This window comes from Thunnus thynnus, chromosome 6 (assembly GCF_963924715.1).
Source record: "Thunnus thynnus chromosome 6, fThuThy2.1, whole genome shotgun sequence".
NCBI lineage: Eukaryota > Metazoa > Chordata > Actinopteri > Scombriformes > Scombridae > Thunnus > Thunnus thynnus.
Window position 1 is genome coordinate 2082825 of NC_089522.1, and position 21303 is coordinate 2104127.

At 40.5% G+C, this 21303-nt stretch overlaps 1 protein-coding gene across 5 annotated transcripts; it reads right to left on the reverse strand.

Annotated features, from left to right (window-relative positions):
* Positions 1-900: 900 nt before the first annotated feature.
* LOC137183979 (polyhomeotic-like protein 2) lies at positions 901-19812 on the reverse strand. Of its 5 annotated transcripts, none has more exons than XM_067591237.1 (7): positions 19612-19810; positions 18381-18543; positions 15951-16026; positions 14364-14475; positions 13695-13821; positions 6927-7161; positions 901-1097 (listed from the first exon to the last, which is right to left on the reverse strand). In XM_067591237.1, the coding sequence occupies exons 2-7, from the start codon at positions 18516-18518 to the stop codon at positions 943-945; spliced, it is 843 nt and encodes a 280-aa protein (XP_067447338.1). In that variant the 5' UTR covers positions 18519-18543; positions 19612-19810; the 3' UTR covers positions 901-942. The 5 variants fall into 5 exon arrangements, with proteins under 5 accessions (XP_067447338.1, XP_067447340.1, XP_067447339.1 ...); XM_067591239.1 differs by having other exon boundaries at positions 19698-19803; XM_067591238.1 differs by having other exon boundaries at positions 19497-19624.
* Positions 19813-21303: the final 1491 nt, after the last annotated feature.

Sequence of the window (21303 nt, forward strand, 5' to 3'; positions counted from 1 at the left end):
TGTTCTTGCATTTACAACTCGAACATTTCAGTCACTAAGTGGCTCCTAAAATTCTCTCTCTCTCTCACACAACCCCCCCAAAGTACAAAAAAAGTAAACTTCATTCACTAATGCAGACCATGGGATGTTGTTCAAAAGGCTCTGAAAAAAACTACTAAGTAGACCTCGAGTAAAGATTACTTTATCGACTACTATTTCTATTTCCAAGAATAAACTCACTCATCAAGAAATATCTTCAAGAAAAGTCTATTACATTAAATTAAAACAAACCATGTACAATCAAAGATGGCACATGATTTTTTTTTCGCTCCATCAACTGGAAGATATATTTACAGCAACAATACAGCTGATTTATACAGTTTCCCCTCTTTATATTCCTTCCTTATCCTTTGTTTAGCATCTTTGATTTCACATGATTTGTACTGACTTTGATTTATTTATCTCCACATTTTAAGTTGCTAAGAAGATCCAATAATATCCTGTTTTCAACATTCTCCCTGTAACAAATTTCATGAGCCGCTCAGTGACTGAAATGTCCCAAGTTAAAAGAGATGGCATAGAGATGACACTGATCCCCTAATCAAGCAGGTATGTTTTCCAAAAATGTTTAACAGCAAACCTCCCATGCAGAAACCCAAGCTTTATGAACATAAAGATACTTTGCCATTGAAACACTTTTCCCAACACATCCTACATTAACAGCATTCTTCTCAAACTATGGAGTAAGGCTTTCCTGAAGTTTACCAGAGTGAACATTTCAGTGTAAAAGGTGAGTCCAACAGTCACAGCTGATGTCCTTGTGTTGAGCAGGCCGTGACAAAACATCCATCAAACAATTCTGGCTTGTTACCTGAACTCAACGCATGGGATCCCGAGCACATACTTTTTGTCCAGTCATGGAGCTGCCTTTGAGAGCTGTGTGTGTGTGAGGGGTGAGCTGGGCTATGAGTCTTTCAGCATGCTTATCTGGGCAAAGATCTTGAGTGCAGGGCCCAGTTTGATATTCATGGTTCCCATGAGATGGTCCTCCTTCAGCAGCAGCAGGGCCTGTCCATCGATCTCCTGAGAGCGGAACTCCTCAGCGATTTCCAGACACCCTGCGGCAGACAGTCAACAGTGAGGATCACCACAGCTCTGCTCACCACTGGCCTGATGTCTCATGATGATCACCATGAAGAATTTGGCACCACATTTTTTAAATACATTGTTGGTACAGTATTTGTTAAATCTGTATCGTATTTGTTTTTCTTTATCTTCAAGTCATTGTAATGTTTTATTACTGAAAGGAACTTACCCACACAATGTAACAAACCTGTGTTGGATCCTGCCAAAGTACCAAGATAAAAAACTTATTTTTTTAAGACTGCAACTAACTATTATTTTAATAATCGATTCATCTGTTGATTATTCTCTTGATTAATTCATTAGTTATTTGGTCCATAAAATGTCAGAAAATGGTGAAAAATGTTGATCACTGTTTCACAGAGCCCAAGGTGACATCCTCAAATATCTTATTTGTCCTAAGTCCACGACCCAAAGATATTCAGTTTACTGTTATAGAGGACTAAAGAAACCAGAAAATATTCACATTTGTAGGGTTGTAGTCTGCTGGTCGATTAGTTGGTCTTTATGCTCTTGTCCGACCAAATTCTCATTGGCTGAATAATTGCTGTGTTACTTTCATAAGGAGAAAAGTGCTACATCAATAGCCTTCCAGGATTAATCCATTATTTCCTACAACGGGAGGGACAGATGATTAAATATGAACTCATATTACATGTAGATGTAATGTATGGACAGGAGAAGAACAAGAAATTGGAAAATCTGCTTATTAACACAATTCTCATAATGTCAAATTATTATATAGACAGAGCCATGAAAGCCCCAGCCACTATTAATGCTTTTTATAATGAATTCCAGTTGTACTATAAATCCCTGAAATGTATTCATGGCATGTAAACTGTTCAAATTAATATAACATGACGGCTCTACCCTTTAATTTAAATAGAAGACAAATTTATGCTATTTTATTTTGATTTGTTAAATATGATGTTATTGTTCGTCTTTATCTAAATTTAAGTACTCAGACACATGCCAAGGATCTTGGTTATCCTATCTTGTTTTTTATAAATTCATTCTTTAGTAAAGCACAGAAAAGGAAGAAAAACACAACTTGAGGTTAATTGTAGCTTACAAGCCAAGAACAGACTGTACTTTGCAAGCAGAGATGTTGAAAAACCACAACATTTAACTTGACACATTGACAGCCAAGTGCAAATATGCCTCTGTAGGTAGGGATGCACAAATCTGACTTTTTCAGTCCCCATACCAATATCGATACCTGGGCTTTGGGTATCAGCCGATACCGGGTACTGATCCGATACCAGTGTTTAATTAATAACCTGTATGCCTCACTGTGTGGAAGAGACTGGGGTCATTCTTTTATGTGTAAGACAAAATCAGGCTTGACTTACACATTGCTTTCCTAACTTAACTACTTAAATGTAACAAATAAATACATAGACACAGATTAACTGAATTGTTATTTATTAAAAATAATGGTGTCTGATACCAGACAAGCATCGAGGAAAAGGTGGAGGATAAATACCCGCGGCAACCCTGACCACATGGACAAGCAAGACCACCTCCACATCCATCTCAACATTGAAGGAAACATCAGGGTAAACATGGAGGGATTAAACACTGGCTGCGGTCCTGGCCACATGGATCTTCTGGGGATCCCAACTGCCCGGATGGTGGCCTTTTCTCCCGGGTGTGGTCGAGAGGACGTTCCGGATGCACCGGGCCAGTGCTGAGGGGCTTAAGAAGAGCTTCTACCCTTCTGGGATCCTGGATGGGATTGCTGCCTAGGAGTGTCCCGCAAGACCATTTATCATACCACAGAGCATGCCTGTCAAAAACTGCGTCAAGTTCAAAGCAGTTTTTCATCAGCAAAAACACCTGGGCTGTGTTTCATGGAGTGCTTTTCGGACTACTCTTGGTACTAACTGCTGTATTGCTTGTATGCGTCTGTCTGGCCAGAGCAATCAACACTGATTGAAAACAGCTGGGCCACCACACACTCCTAGCAATTGGGCTTGGGACAAACGCTGGCTCATGGCCAGCTGAAGAAATCACAATTCACTGGGATATTTTGCAATTTATTCCTCTGTCCTGCGGCATGGATGAGCACAGGTACTAGAGGGAAAACACCGATCCAGTGGACCGGTCATCTGCCACCCTGTTTTGGAGAGTAGCAGGTCTCCTCTTCATGCTGCTCCTGCTCTCCGGAGATGTTCAGCTAAATCCTGGACCAATGACCCCTGGAGCGCTGCTGAACTTTGGTGCTGATTTGCGCCTGAGTATGTCTGGGACTCCTTCGGTGCCGGTGATGAATGACCAGCAACTTTCTGAGCCAGACTTCCCCCTTTACAGACTCATGATGTCTCAATGAATAACTTTTCGCCTGTGGAGACCTTGATAGGTCCAGTGTCTCTCTCACAAAAATCTGCTGCTGACACCACTGTGTGTCGAAACCCTGCAGTGAGGAGGCAGAGGTTATTCAAAACCTTCCAAAATGTCAATCATGCCAAAGTCTCATGGGATCTGAAGCTGAAACCGAGGGGGCTATTTGGTGGACATTTTAACATCAGAAGCATTACTGCAAAGAGTAATCAGCTAACTCAAATCTGGACTTTCTGTGTCTGACTGAAACATGGTTGAAACAAACAACTCCAGCGAGTATGTTCACGGTGCCCGCATACCACTGATTAAGAAGAGACAGACCTGATGGAAGAGGAGGAAGGGTGCTTTTTATGTGAGAAACAACATAAAATGTGAATGTGTGGTTTACAATGCGGGTAACATGTTAGAATATGTTGAGATAAAAATAATCTTGTCCCAACAAATGTCTTTTTACATCATAGGTGTCTATAGGCCCCCTTCTGCTGATGACACTTTCTATGGTCAACTCACAGAAGTCTTGAAAGAGTGCAATCTCAACAAAGAATTATTACTTATGGGTGATTTTAATGTGAACTGGGAGTATAAATCTCTATCCATATTTGTTAAATCACACAAAGATATTTTAACTCCAACTTTAAACACAGCTCCTTTCCTGATGACTGGAAATGTACCATTGTCATGCATATTTTTACATCTGGAGACCGCCTTGAAGCCAGTAACTACAGACCAATAAGTATACTGCCAGTACTCTCAAACGTTGCTGAGAAAGTTGTCATTGAACAACTGACAATATTTCTTAAAACGAGCAATTTTGGTCTACATCCTATGCAATTTGGCTTAAGAACAAATCATTCCACTGAAACTACTACCTTGGACTTAATAGAGCAAATTATATCAAGACTTGATAAAGGAGTAGTTGGTGCTGTATTTTTAGATCTGCATAAAGCATTCGACACAGTCAATCATGATATTTTAATATTGAAACTCTCTAAATTTAACTTCCTATCTAGAGTACTGGTATGGATGTTTTCGTATTTATCTAATAGGATACAATGTGTTAAAGTTGGTGACACACTGTCCAGTTACATGAAGTGCAGAGTGGGTGTTCCACACGGGTCAGTGTTAGGTCCCCTATTATTTAGCCTATATATTAATGATCTCCCTCAACAGTGTCATGATGTAGAACTGCAAATGTATGCAGATGACCCTGTTGTGTAAACACATGCAAAAACAGCTGAGTTAGCAGCTGCTAACATAACAATTGTGTTGGAAATTATCACACAATGGCTTCATCAATGATGTCTTAGTCTATATGTAAACAAGACAAAAGGTATATTTTTCTCTAAAACCATGGTATGACCTCCTAACACTGATATTCTCATCAAAGGTGAAAGGATTGACATAGTCACCGATTTTAAATATCTTGGTGTGACACTAGATCAAAATTTGAACATTAAGAAACATGTTAAAAAAACAGTTAAAACCAAGTACAACTGGGCAAATTTTAGACATATTAGAAACTGACATATTAGAAGATATTTATGCATGCTATGATTCTTTCCCGTATGTCTTATTGCATCACATGTTGGGGGCAGGCTGGAGAAACAGCCATAAGACCTCTTGAGTCCTTCTACAAACAAACTCTAAAAACTCTGGACAAAAAGCCAATGCATTTCCATCACTGTAGGGTACTAGAGAAATACAATTTACTGAGCTTTGAAAATTTTAGATTATTTTCAAATTTGTGCCTTGTTTATAAAATTTTAAATGGTTTGGCCTCCTCCACTATGTGACTTTGTGTACACTCACTCAGTAAGTTCTATTAGATCTTCCAGAATGTCCTCTGTACGAGATTGTACCATACCATTTCATCGCACTGCATTTCTACAGTCAGCTTTCTCTGTGAAAGCCACAACTCAGTGGAATGCCCTACCTGATGATATGAAGAACTGTAGCTCCATCAGTTTGTTCAAAACCAAATTAAAAAAAATCTGCTAAAAACTACTCAGCTCTGTAACACCGACTCTAAATTTCATCTCATGGTCTTCTCATGAACATAAATAATCTTGCTTTTAATTTGACAAGCTTACATTATTAATTTCTAGTTGACAATGTGGGTGTATGTGATGTGCTAATGTGTGTAGCTTTGTATTTTGTATTATGTGCCCTGTGTGTTTTTTGCTTTGTACTGTTTGTTATTGTGCTGTTATATTTTTTAATTGTGACCTGCCAAAGGGACTGCAGATGAAAATTAGCTATAAGATAACTCTGGTACAGTACATCAAAAGGTAACATTTGTGTTTAACACTGTATTTGGTCCCAATAAATAAATAAGACAATAAGATCGGCCAAATGCCACCAATACCCAATCCAGCTATTTGAGTCAGTATGGGAGTGATAGCCGATATCAGTATCGGTGCACCTCTATCTGTAGTTCTACAACTAACAATTGTTTTGATTACATATTTGAGAACTTCAACAATATTGTTAAAAAGGATAAGACTGGTGATATTCTATACAACAAATCCCATGTGCAGAGCCATCAGTCAAGTACTCTTTTAGGAGTTGAAAAAAACTCAGCTAATTGTGGGTGTAGTATGATGAGATTTGATTGACAGTGGCCTGGAAACATCAGCAAACACCCCCACATCTGTCATCACGTTTGGATTCAAATGTCGCAAAATTCTAATTGGTGCATGTAAATATGTGACATCATCTCTCTTCCAAGTCCAACCCACTTCAAACCAGTGAGATGAGCTCAGAGAAAAACACAATCCCAGAAATCCCTCATGGCAAATAACCTTAACTTTTATAAGTTTGGCACAAATTGTGTGTTCATCACTTATAGTGAGAAGCTGGCTTAGAAAAGATGTTTTCAGGGTCTTTAATGTTTCCACAGTTCAAGACAATGTAACAAGTACTGTCATGATCAGATAATCTGCCGATCATTTTCTCGATTCATCGAATAATTATTTAGTCTGTGAAATGTTACAAATTTTTTAAAATTTGTGAAAACATGGCATTCACAATTTCATAGAGTGATGTCTTCGATTTGCTTGTTCTAACAGTTTAAAATTTTAAGATGTTCAATTTACTGTCAAATATGATAAAGTAGAGCAGCAAATCATCACATTTGGGAAACTGGAAACATCAAATGTTTGGTATTTTTGCTTGAAAAATGACAAACAATTAATCAATCATCAAAACAGTTGATGAATCTTCTGTTCATCAACTAATCGATTAATCGACTAATTGTTGCAGCTCTACAATGAACATGTAATGGCAGTGTCCCAGGTTTGAGTCTGGCTCAGGACCTTTGTTGCATTGCATCCCTCCTCCCTCTTCCATCATATCTCTTCACCTCTACACTGTCACTATCAAAGACAGAGGTGCCAGTGAAAATACTTTAACATGTTGAATGTGAACAGATGTAACACAGTGACAGTTGCAGTAGCGCCCACCTGGCAAAGAGCAGATGAACACGTAGACATCCTCCACGTTCCACTGACCAGGGTCACTGGGCAGGAAGCTGTGGGGCAGTAGGGGCAGCTCAGAGCCTTGCACCACAGGCACCCGCTGGCCAGCCAACAGAGGGGATGGGGGTCTCTTGTAGCCGGACAAGTCTGAACACTGACTGGATTCTCCCTGTGCAGGGTGGACCGAGTGACCAGAGGACAGAGCAACAATAGCAGGCTTCTGCACAGAGGGAGCAAGCTGAGAGTCAGTGGGTTTTCCATACAATGCACATGCTGAAGAGAAAACTAAATTTGATACGATCTAATGTAGAAATGACTGAAAAGATATTATGTCAGATAAAAGACAGTAACAGTTCTTAATTTTAAAGTAATTTCCTGGAAATTTTCAGAGTAAATTGCAGATATTTTAGGACATTGTACAGAGAGAGGTGCAATTAGGTACAAAATATAAGAAAAAAAAGTTAAAACAAGAATGTAAAAAAATTAGAAAGATCTTAATGAATTACTCTGAATTAGATAAAATTTGGAAAAGTTTTCAGTGTGTAGTGTTGTGTGTCAAATGATATAAGCAAATTAGGTTTTTTCTAAAATTAGTTGCTATGTAAGTGTTGATTTTTATGTTGTCTTCACACCAATTGCGAAGTGAATCTTCGCCTTGCGTTACTCGCTTGAGTTTGACCACAGGAGCATTTGTTTTTTTGTGTGTGTGTGTAATTGACACAAGTTTGGCCGCGGGATCATTTGTGTTCATTCGCCCCAGACAGCCAGCGAGCAATGGCAGGCACCAACTAGTTCCCATCTGGACAGTGGGAGCCAGCACATTGATGTTACTGAAGCTCAGCCTGCCTGCCATTATAACGGCTCAATCCTCCTGCTAATAATAGTCACATCAACACTTATCTGTAACCACTGAGAAATACATTATCAACTGTTCTGCTGTTCTGTTGTGATAAACTGCACTAACCTGTCACACAAAACTCCCCCCAAAAATATTTTTTACTACACTTCACAGATGATAGCTACACACATTAAAGCAGTATAAACCCCCCAAAAAAGCTTTGTAGATACTGTAGGTGCTCCATCGACACTCAAAATAACGTCATCTAAAGGCACAAATACGGCAGCAACACGTTTATAAACATAGACTGGGGCCACCATATTTCAGACAAGACAGGCACAGTGAAGCTAAAAGAAATCTGTAATACTGCAGCCTTGCACAGAGCACATACTACGGGGCAAACTCCCTATGCAGTCCAACCTCTCCATTAGCAGTGCAGTTATCATGGAGCCTCCAACATCAAGAACCCTCAACCAAAATGTGATTGTTGGCAGAGCTGTGGTGCCTCTTTGGGATGATGGCTGGGTCCTGGTCAGGGTCCTGAACCCCTTGGATGAGCCACTTACTTTGCAGTGTAACTCAAAGCTGGCAGATGTGTGTCCCCTGTATCACCCTGGAAGACCTTGACCCATCAACCTGTGCTGGTAGCATTCCTTAGGAGACCCCACAAGAAGTCTATGGTAACATTAGAGTGAACCATCAGTCTGTGGAGGACACTGGTCCCATGCTCTTGGAGCTTGAACAGGCACGGCTGGATCTTAACTCCTGTGAAGTGAGTGAGCCATGGAAAGATAAGGTCAATGCTCTGGTTGCCAAATATAATGGATTGTTTTCCAGGGATAAGCTTGACTGTGGAGAAGCAAAGGATTTTGTTCATCGTATCCATCTCAAGAATGAGTGGCCCTTCCATCTCCCCTATAGAAGAGACTCTCCAGCAGACTACCACAAGCTCAAGGTGGTTCTCGATGAGATGGAGGAAAAGGGTATCATCAGGAAGTCCTTCAGTGAGTGGTCATCTCCCCTGGTGTTAGTTTGGAAGAAGAATGAAGACCTTTCAGTGTGCACCAATTTTAGGGAGCTAAATGTACCTTTAAGGATGCTTTCCCTCTGCCTCACCAGTCTGATGCCCTGGCTGCTCTCGGAGGTAATAATTTCTTTAGCTACATGGATCTGACCTCCAGTTTTCGGTCACCTGCAGAACCATGACCTCAAACTTGCTTTTGAGATGGAAACTCAAGTTGGGCCATATAATCACTGAGAATGGTGTGTCTACAGATTCAGAGAAGGTTGAGGTCATAGCAAACCTTACAAAGAAGGACCTCTTGATAGAGGATGGATGTACTCCCTCTCCTCAGAAGCTCTGGGCATGTTCAACTACCAAAACCACTTCATTGAAGTCTTCTCTACCCTAGTAAGGCCACTGTACAAGCTGACATCTGAGCCCAAGTCCAAGCCTCTTTCCAGCTCCCAAAATGGCATAAGATGTCTCCTGCTGACTGGACTACAGAATGCCAGGAAGCCCTCTAGTCTCTGAAACAGGCTGTCTTAGACACTTTGATGTTTGTTCACCCAGATTTGAACAAGCCCTTCATTTTGTTAGTTAATGCTAACCTTAGCTAATGCAAGCCTAACCTGGATGCTAGTGAGTAGCAGTACTTGTCCAAATAAGCCCCTTTTGACTTTGATATCAAATATGTCCCAGGCGTGCAGAATGTCATCCTTGACCCCCTCAGCAGAATCCCTTTATTAAGGGCAGTTTTACCACGCGAATTATCCAAGAGCCCTACCAGTCTCTTGTCAACAAGATGAAGGAGGTTCAGCCCAATGATGTCCAGGATGCATTCCATCTGACTGTGAACACTCTGGCCCTATCCTCAGAACATTAAACACCAAGGGAAAAATCTGGTAATGTCACCACCAACACTGTTGCAGCCCTCCTTTCCGCTCATAGTGTATGGGAGCCCTGTTCACACTGTGGCTACTATAGAGGTAGTTGGCAATATTTACTCCCTGCATTCACAGAGAACACTCCCAGCTCTCTTGCATGTAGGACTCCAACAATAGGAGGAAGAGGACACTACAATATCCAGAGCCATGTATTATGTTCAGTGAAAGCAGTGCCTGTCCAGGCGGGAGAGGAGCCATGAGAATGCTCAGGTTCTTCTGAGGCAATGGGAAAAGCTTAAGTTGGTAAACGGTCTTCTGCACAGGGTTACCAATGACCTGTTCTCAGGCCATAAGGTCCACCAGCTTGTTGTCCCACCAGGACTGAGACCATTATTGCTCAAGGACATCCATGACGATGAAGGACATCAAGGCCAGAGTTGCATCCTTTAGTTGGCATGACAGCGGTTTTATTGGATTGGCCAGTAGCAGGAAGTGAAGGAGTATGTGACAAGGTGTAAACGGTGAGCAAATCTCCAGAACCTGAATCCAGAGCCTCCCTTGAGTCCATCCATACTCATGCTCAACTTGAGTTGGTGTGCATAATTTTTTAGAGTGATGAGAACTCAAACAACTGCTCTGTGGATGTCCTTGTGGTTACAGATCATTTCACATGCCTTGCTCATGCATTCCAGCAATTGAAGTATACTACAAGCTTTGCCCCCTCATGAGAAGAACAATTGTGCCAGCCCTGAGACAACAAGTTATACCGCCTTCTATCTCATGTTCGGAAGGATTCCCCATTTGCCAGCGGATGTCAGGTTTGGATCTGCTCTGAGAGATGAGAGAGTGGTTGACTATGATGCCTGTGTCACTAAGCTGAAACATGACCTGAGGGAATCAATGAAAGTTGCCTAACAACACGCAACCAGACAGCAATCATATCAAAAACAGCAGTCAAAGGTTCTCCTGTGTCTGCAGGCAATCGCATATTCATGACAATAAGACGAGGGAAAAAGAAGCCGATGGGAATCTGACCCGTATGAGTTCACTTGGAAGGATCACAAGCTCCTTGTGTACCGCTTAAAGAAGGTCAGCAGTGATGAAGGGAAAATGATTCACTAAAACCTCATCATGCCTGCTACCTCACTGCCTCTGGATATGGAACAAGAGGATGTTGTGTCCTCTGGTGGATCATCTGATGACCAAACACCTCCAAGTAATATTCTATAACCAGGAGATGCCGAATCTCGCACAAGGGAATGGATCATGCAAAATGGTGACATGGCATCTACAGATCCACTGCGGGTAGCTCCAAGGAGGAGTTGAAGTGGAGGAGGAGGATGGGAATTTTCAGAGGGAGGAGAGAGATAGCAGAGACCCACAAAACTCAAACTCTTATGAGCCGAGCCAAGCCAATGGAGAAATTAATTCTACTCTTAGAGCCATAGCATCAGAACCTGTTGACCCACAAGCATCCCCAAACCCTGTAGCACGTGAGGCCCAAGTTGAACCAAGTGGTTTGTCACACCAGAGTCACATGATAAAGGCAGTTGATAGATTTGCGTGGCCTCAACATGGACATTGAGTCCTTTTTTCCATACAAATATGAGCCCCAGGTCAAAGTAGTTTAAAAAAAAGTTTTGAATCAAATTCTGAGTGTTTTAACATGTTATCACTACGTGTGTTTTGATATTATTAAAAGTGCATTTGAAAATGTAGACGTGTATGTAATGTTGAGTAGAGTTACCAGGCCAGTTTCTTTTACTCCTCTATTTGTATTTTGAGTATCTTGACAGGTAATACATCTACATGAGTTATTCACACCTTTTTACTAATTCAGAGTCTACTTGAGGTTTCATGTACAAAGTACATAGTTTTATGCATCTGTTTGCATGTTACAGTAAAAGCATAATTTGAGCTTTAAATGTTTACCATATGTAATAGCAAAATCTTGTCCTATAGAATATAATTTTATGAGTAATTTTACCTTTATTTGATAGTTTTAAGGTGTACATATTTGCGTTCTCTTATTTTATATTTCATAATATATCCCATCAGGCCTGGGAACACCTCAGGTTCCCCTAGGATAGGGCTTAGCAGGAGGATATCTGGGCCACCTTGCTCAGCCTGCTGCCATGGTGACCTGGAGAAGTGCTGGGAAATGGATTGGTGGATGGATTGATCCTATCACAAACCTATGCCTATGACAAATCTATGACTGCCTCTGTGCTCTGTGACCCACTTTACCATGTCACAGCTCAGACCACAGATCCTGTGTAGAGAGCTCAAGTCTCTCTCTCTTCACTCTAACACCATTTCAAATTATAATATTAGGCTACATAGTATCCAAGGTAATGATGCAGCTATAAAGCCCATCACCAGGGGAACAAGTCAGACCAGGCTCGTATCCCCCCAGGTGAGAGTGTGACTGTTAAATGAAAACCTGAAGATATTAATGTTTAGCCTATCTGAGAGAGACCATATGACTAATTATAACTATACTGACATTCAGAGTGCTTATCTATAGCCCCTTGCACACATGCACTGCAACCCTGAAATTTCCTGGACATTACCTGGAGGAGCTGTATGTGCGAATGCAAATGTCCAAATCAGTCGGACTGGACATTAAATAGGCTTTACCCATCCAGCTCTCTAGTACAAAGTCCATGTAATGTCCGATTGAATCCATGTGAGAATATAGCAGTGAATTCTCCGGAGAATTCACAGTGAGTGAGTGGGCAACAACTACCCGCCGCCAGAAGTGCAACAAAATACAGCAGTAAGGGAGATGATATGAGCAATTTATCAAACAACTGTTGAACAAGCAGAACAAAAAATTAAAGCCACTATTTTACACGTGTGACTGGCACTGGATAAACACAGCAGGCCAGCTAAGTTGCATTGTTTTGACTGGACCTGAATGCTCCACTGTGAAGCTAGTGCTAATGGGAGAGATGACTTCCTGTGATTTCTCATAAAATAAAAGCAGTTTTATTCCTGATGAAAAGCTTAAAAATGCTGAATAACAACCGCAGCATACTTTTTGCATCATGTCCTGTCTTCTGCATTTGCCTAAACCAAATGGAGTATATCCAGTAGGTGAGCACGTGTTTGGCACAGACAGTCTCCTGCTGTGTGCTACATGTGTGAAAGGGCAACTCAGGAAAATGTCTGGACCTGATTCTCTGGACATTGTCCGGAGTTCATATGTGACAACGGTAGAGATGCACCGATTGAAGTCTGATCTGCCGATTCCAATTTTTGGTGATTCCAATTTTCTTTCTTTATAAGAATTTAATAAGAAAGAAAGATTTTCTTTCTTTCCTTATATATTTCCTTTGTTTCTAATTGACAGCATACACAAACATTTTTGTAACTATTCTTTAATGGAATATTGAAATTCAATTGTATGTTCATTAAATATTTAAATAACTTACATTTTTCTTCATGAAATTGGGCATGTTCACCACAGTGATGGTTTTTTAAGTGTCTGATTAAGTTAAGTGTTCCAAATGTTTCTAAGGTTGTCCCTTTACGGCTTATTTTGGACTTGAGGTATTACAAATTGTGAGCTTTGTGTCTTCTTCATTCATGCTGAAGGACACACACACAACAATGTGTGTATATGGCTGTACTGTCTGTGCCACAGCCACTGCTGTGTGTGCAACGTACATGTTGTGTGTGTGTGTGGCTAAGCTGTCTGTGTGGTGTGTACGAGACGGGCATGTTTTGTGCGTGTGGCTACGCTGTACTTACCACCTAAACCAATTTAACACTTCTTCGGTTTTTCTTATAATTTGTACCAAAGTGCACCACCCTTTCTGTAAAATGTCCTGGAAATTAACCATTAAATTCGTGCAAATTACTCTTACTCTCTAAATTTCCAGGTAATTAATACAAAATTAAATGACCTGTAAAATAAGAAGACATATTGGTCTGATTTATAAGAGAGGACACTTATTCAGGTGAGGAAATGTTTCACAAAATAACATTACAAATGAAAAATCACAAGCTGAATACAATCTCACCTTCCTTTTAGACTCTAAATGGGAATTTTTGTGGTTTCTGTTCAGTGCTCTTTGTTTCTTCATGTTCTCCAGGGTGGTTTTGCGGTTTGGGAAGAGACCCATTCTCTTTGTACATCCCACATTGTAGCTACAAAAAGAGTTAACATGGTTAGCTAAAACTCAGACATAAAGAGCACAGCCTCATAATGAATCTTAGCTGGTTTATTTTCATGATTGTTCATTTTAACCAGCAGTAGAACAATACAAGCTCCATATTGTACATAATGCACCAAACCATAGATTTGTCATGCCTCGTGTGTTTGCTGTATATGGACTTATATTTTCGTATTCTTACATGAGAAGGTGTTGAAAGCTTGCATCTCATTAGCATAAATCCCCTTAGTGTTGACACTTTGTTGACTTGCCTCACTCAATACTCCATGACTCTCCATCTCATAGACAGGTGGGCGGACAGGAATACAACATCCTGTCAGTGTTTCTTCAGACACACACAAGGATAATGACACTGCCACATCTGCACACAGCTACTACACATATTTCCTAAATATCTGTATTCTACATGTGTTCTTGTGCTGCACCAATCACAGGGCTGATGATGACATATGGAGATATTTCCAGTACAGGGCAAACTGTGGAAATAAAGAAAATGAGCAGACCCTCATGTCTTACCGTTTGGCACACACTGTAGAACAGAACCTCTTTGACCTTTTGAAGACGTAGGCGAAGTCCACCCTGCCACACAGCTCACAGGTCAGCATGGGCTCCTGCTGGGCCTTTAACTCTGAGAGCGGAGTTCATGGATAACACACAGTCAGCCAGACACAGGCAAACACCAGAGGTACCGTTACCAACATCTATGTAGGAACAAGGACTAACTTCTGCAAGACATGGCACACAATTAGAGCTGCAAGGATTAGTTGATTAATTGATTAGTTTAAATGAATCGCCAATGATTTTGATAATTGATAAATTGTTTTGAGTCATTTTTTAAGAAAAAAAGGCTAAAATTCTCTGATTCCAGCTTCTCAAATGTAAATATTTTCTGGCTTCTTTAGTCCTCTATGACAGTAAACTGAATACCTTTGGGTTGTGGACAAAATAAGACATTTGAGGTTACATCTTAGGCTTAGGGAAACAATTATCAACATGCTTGACCATTTCTGACACTTTGTAGACCAAACAACTAATCTATTAATTGAGAAAATAATTGACAGATTGACTGATGATGAAAATAATCGTTAGTTGCAGCCCTACACACAATATCCAGTCTGTCAGCCATTCATAGTGCCACCTGTAGCGACAGGACTGTCGTGGTGAGCTGTTGGTTTACTGACTCGCCTGTGATCATGATCTCATGATGAAATCGCAGATACAAAGGCTGCCTTCCACAACTTTTGCACCCTTCATAAATTGTTGTGGACAGGTATGTGGAAGTGTAAAAGTAGGCGGGGTTTGAACTGCTCTCTCAAGCTCTCCTTTTTCATTCTTCACACAACTACAACCACGTGCAACGCCATGAATCATTCAAGAAGAGACTTTCTGAAAGTGTGCACCCTAATGGTCAGACGACATGTCACATGAAAAAGTTTGTTTGGAGCCTTTAGTGATAGGGGGAGCTCAGACATTCAGAATGAGCTGGGGGTAGAACCACTACTCCTTTGTTTTAAAAGTAGATAAAGGAGCATCTGGTCAGGATTCATCTCCCTTTAGACACATTCAAGGCACATCCAACTGGGAAGGGACCCCAGGGTACACCCACAACACACTGGAGGGATTATATATCCCATCAGGCCTGGGAATACCTCAGGTTCCCCCAGGATAGGGCTTAGCAGGAGGATATCTGGGACACCTTGCTCAGCCTGCTGCCATGGTGACCTGGAGAAGTGCTGGGAAATGGATTGGTGGATGGATTGATCCTATCACAAACTTATGCCTATGACAAATCTATGACTGCCTCTGTGCTCTGTGACCCACTTTACCACGTCACAGCTCAGACCACAGATCCTGTGTAGAGAGTTCAAGTCTCTCTGAAACACTTCAGAATGCAGTTTAAGCTGCCAGCCTTCACTCTAACATCATTATTATGCAATCTGAAATGATGCTGTGATACATCTTGATCATTTTTGTATAATATTTTGTGTATATCATTTACATTTGTACATTCTTACATAGACAAGAGAAATGTGAGCTAGTCATGTGCACCATTATTGGGAACAGCTAATAATGAAGCTCTGCTACTGGTCTGAAAAACTTTACCCTTTGGTGAGAGACTGTCCATCTTTGAGTCTGTGTGTCTCCTGAGGCTCTCAATTGAGAAAGACGGACGTTCCACCTGCAGACAGAAAAAAAAACGTTATTATGGCAGGTGAAACTGCTTCATACTGTGCAAAAATGTATTTAAATACATTTTTGCACAGAGGGAGGACTGCGGATTTTGTCCCGTATCATTTGCATTGTAAGTGCATTATCAGTGTTTCCTGTGGAACAACAGGGTTATCGTGGGGGGTACTTCCTGGGTGAGTCAACACGGTGTTGTATTATGCCTACCATACACTAGAAGACTTTGAAAAGACTTAAGTCTGACACCCTCTAAAGCTGATGTGTCATAATTGACTGAGTTTAGTAACAGACTATAAGATTTTGCAAAGACTGGGGCCACAGGGTCATTATTTGCAAGACTATAACTAGATTCATTTTGAGATAATAATACAGAGGCAGAAGGTCACAGGTTTAACTTCTCCAAATGGCCTGAAATCATGTGTGAAAAACCAGTAAATACACCGCAGACATCAGCTGACAGAAAGAGGAGGTCATATTATACAGAGAAATATTCACTTTTTATGGGTGAATAAATGATAATGTGACTTATAAAAAAGGGAAGCTAAAGGGCAACAAGAATGCTGAGCTTTAAAGTTTTATCAAGCACATCATGTTTAATTAGGGAAGTAGTTTAAAAACATGCACGCATAGGGCAATCATTCATTGCATACTGCCGCTAGAAACTGAGTACAATAAGCTGCCGCCATCAGCAATCAATACAAACACATACTGGTAGACTGTAGACCATTAATCAAACCAATAACTAACAGCAGTCAGACAACCTTATCATACTGTAGCAGTTACCTGGATATTCTGTAGTGGTGACAAAACGTTAAAAAAATATACATATTAGCAGTTTGAATTAAACTGAATCTCCCTGAACTCTCCAGGGGAATATTACACCAAACTCCCTTTAAGAAATATGACATAAACAACTCCTTATGTGTCTGCAAAAACACATGACTCTCCAAACACAAGATAAAAGGCGTCATATGTTGACTGTCTTCTTGTCAATTCAGCATCAATATAATCCATAAAGATAAACTGTATTTTTGTACAAACAATACATTTTTGATTTTTTTTTATCTCAACTCGCTACCAGCCTCCTTTGGGTAGCTGTGCTATTTTAGTGGGAGAAGAACGTGGGAATGAGAGATGAACCGTTAATTCACTGTCTATCGTGTGTGTGCGTGACAGTATTTGAGGAGTTTTTTCTGCCATTACCTTAGTAACTACCCAGTTTGCTGCTTCCTGTTTGGTGCTGGAGAGAGCCAAAAACTTCTGATAATATTAAACGTGTTTCATTTTATCGGAACATAAAGATGAGAGAAGACAGATTTAAGACAGCTCGGACTGACCACCTTACAGATGATTGATTGTGGAACGTTTTGTTTTCTTTTGTGACTTTTTTTTATTTTTGCTCTAGCAGCAAAATGTTACCAGCATAACAAAGGGATCTTCTAATGGTCAGTACGAACAGGAGGAATGATATGGCAAGAGAACCATGTTACAGTGTTCATTTGGGCACCTGACTGTTGTTTTAAGACAGACTTGAATAATTATGAACCAATCCTATAACGCTGCTGTTCATCATCTGCTATGTGATGTATAAAATCCTAGTGCGACAGAGCGTCTCTCCTGATTGGCTCCTGACAGCTGAATAGTCAATCACACTGGATTGAAGAGAAGGTTGTACAACATCAGATTCAAAAGTAGCTTAGCTGACTTTGCTAAGATTCAGCACTGGAGCTGAGAGTTTCGGAGCAGCAAACAGAAACAAATCGTCCTGCTTTGCCTCAGTTGTACTTGGGTAAATGTGACTGCAAAGGTTAACAGTCTGTCATGATGTCATGGATTGGGAAAAAGGGACTTTTAGTTCCTGTGGCTGCTTAGTGCCTGAAATTAATGGACGTAGTCAAAAAGGTACACAAGTCTATGGTTTTTTGCAGGTGAAATACTGTTATATGCTTCATCTACTTTACCAAAAATTAAATGATACTAATGGTTTCTAACAACTTTGGTCACATTTTCAACATTTTGGCCATTATTTTTATTTGTAATAATGGCACTTCACTCTTAGTTAGTGTCTTAGATCTGGGAATATGATGAAAGAGACACACGAGATACGACAGAGACAAGAAACACAAGCAGTCAGCCAATCAGACAGGTTGGAGAAAAAAAAGTTTTTGCTCCTGGTCAACCATTACTTGTCAAAAGTCAAAATGGCCAGAGATGTTTTTGAGTTACCTGCCATTAAAGTCAGTTGACTCAAGTCTTTCATTACTGTTCCTGTCACATAATAATCATATTCTCTGTGTGTGTATTAGTGACTTTACAGACAGACAGGTGCAGAGCAGTAGCACTCACAGGGAAAGGCTTGGCACCCTCCTGGATAACGAAGCCCTCTATCAGATGGGTAAGGATGTGGGACCCAACTACAGCCTGGGCTGGTTTGCTCTCTCCATTGTGTTGGCTGCTGTCAGTGCTCCCATTCCCAGAGGTCATGGCTGGAGAACAGGGCACCCCTCACCTGTCAACAAAAGCAGCATGGTAAGCTCAACATATGCTGGCCATGTGGACCTAAACCCCAATTACTATTGTTCAGATACACAAAGAATGTGGCAGTTTAATGTTCCTCAATGTTTTGGCAAGAGCACACAATGTTACTAACATTTTGCTTGACAGTGTTAGTGTTATTTTGATTCCTGAAGAACCCATTTTGAATTTGGCATTAGATATAATCCATTAAAGCCACATTTTTGATTTAATGTTTACTTTTGTAATTGGTTAACTCGCTCACTAACTGACAGCTATGTGGCGTAAAGATTGTGAGCAAAGGGGTTCTTTTCTAAAAGCGATTTTGATAGGAGCCGATACTGAGAGTGGCTCCCAATGTCTCAGAATCCGTTTTGGGTCATATTTTATGACTTATCTTTTGCTGTGATAAAAGATACGTAAAGTTTCAGAACGCAGTCTGGCTTGACTCCACACAGAAGCAGTCTGTTGGATTAACGTAGACATTTGTGTTGTTGTTGTTGTTGTTGTTGTTGTTGTTGTTGTTGAAACTCACCGGCTTCATAATAAACCATTAGTATGAAACAACTGATTGCAGCAACCGCCGTACACATGACTGTTAGCGAAATAACGTATCGGCTAGTTGGCTGGCTTTAAAGAATTATAACTTATAACAACGTTAGTAAGAAAGTTAAATTCAAACTCCCAGTTTACATGTTTACGTCTAAATTGCACAAGTTGAATTTAAATGGAGGTCATGGACACGAAATCCATTTAATACCTTTTCTGCTAATATGAATGTTTCGTAGACTTACAACGTTAGTTAGCTTTGTATCAAAACAGTTTAGCTTTCACGGTGGTTACAAGGATTTGTTAGCGGAGTGTGAATGAATTAAACTGCACAGCATTAAAGCCCATGTTTCCATTCCCCCTTTTAAAGCCAGGAAAAGTTCAGAGGAGTTAGCTTACTTTTACAGTCCGAAACCACCTTTGGATCAGTTAGAAAACAGGCGCTCCGCTGGTTAACAATAGAGGGGAAAAGCTCTTTGTTCAACGGCTCCAAACAACGCTTTCATGTACTTACAGTCCTTCCCCCAAAACGACGAGGAGCCAGTCCGCCGCTTAACACTGACAGATATTTAACCCTCCCCGTTACACGAGCATACGCACAGTTAGCGGCTGGTTCATATCCAAACTCTGTTTCGGCCTTTTCTTCATATGAGCCGCAGACATTACAATCTTCTTAGTGCGTTCAACTGATGGCCAAGCCAGGCGACTTCCTGCAAAAACCTTCACAATTAAAGACTCGCAAAGTACTGCTATTTGAAGTGAGGAAGATTAAACTGTTTGTTTTTCTGTTGCAAAATGTGTTTGCTGCACTGCATTAATTTTAAAATCTTACCATTTATATTGTTAAAATAAAATTGGGATTGATCCGCGTGAAGTTTAACAAAAAGGGATAGGATGATCCCAAGGTTCACTTCCAAACGTTTTTCTGAAGCTTTGGTGGTAGCAAGTGGATGGAATTTGCCTAGTTGCCACGATGAACGTGAGATGCAGTAGAAAGCTCCGGGAAAAATGCTACTAAGTGAACCTTGACTTTTTTGTCAAACTACTGTTTGTCCTCCGAGGAAGGCTGTGAGATGCGGTTAAAAGTTTTGGGGAAAAAAGCTAATAAGTGGATCTTGAGTTTATTTCCCAAACTAAAGAACCATACACTGGTCCTTCTCGTCCAGTTTCACGAATTTATTCTGAAGGCACAGTGTCGTTATATCCTTGCTAACGTTGGCGAGCTTTAAGGCCTCTACTGGGGTATTTGTAATAGTGGTGAATGGGGAATAGAAGCATATAGACACCCCAGAGGGGTATTCCATCAAGCTGGATAAAGGAAAAGCCTGGCTTATTTCGATAAGTCTCGCTAATTTAAGTGAGAGTTCCGTTCCATTACTGTGGCTTCTATGATTGCCCGCTCAATAACCATGGCAACTTATTCTGCAGAACTAGCCTGCTCCGTGGCAGGCTAACTGTCAAGCTCATGGATGTATGGTCAAGCTTAATTTAGCTGCGTGTCAAAGAATGTTCGACGTGTGGAAACAGAATCGCAAAAGACGGTTCTGCCAAGTGTCTTTTCCTTCTCGCATCACTTTTGTCATGTCCGTGTTCTGAAACATAACATAGCAGAACTGTGAGGGACGTTTACAAAAATACCTATTTCAGTTAATCCCTATTTTATTCACAGTCGCTTTTGTGTTGGAGTGAACCCTTTTATTTAAAAGCTTAACAATTATAATGTAAAAAATAAAAGTGTGCGAACAGTTGTTTTGGTCATTCATTCACTGATTTTGTTCAAGCTGTGAAGACAGAAAGAAAATTAAACAAAGTCAAAACCATGACCTTCTGCTGTGTTTAAATGTATACGATGGAAACTGCTGCAGTGATTAGCTGCTTATATAGATCAAAAAGCTCGGCACAGAATCATTAATATACAGTATTTATGCTGTTTAAATAATTCGCCTACAGTAATCAAGTAGACCACTTTCAGAGTTCATTTTGGGTGTCTTCATACATAGCAACATATAGAAAAACATTTTAAAACAACGGTAATTTACAGTAACTATACTCCCATGAAAGGCAGCTGCGGCACCATTATTGCCCATCTGAGACTGCTGCTGCGTGCACATTGAAATCATGACGAAGGCAGAAAGTAATTATCTCTCTATGTCAAGTCTCCTCGAAGTTTATGAAATCTAAGGAAAGGTTTGAAACAGCTGTACTG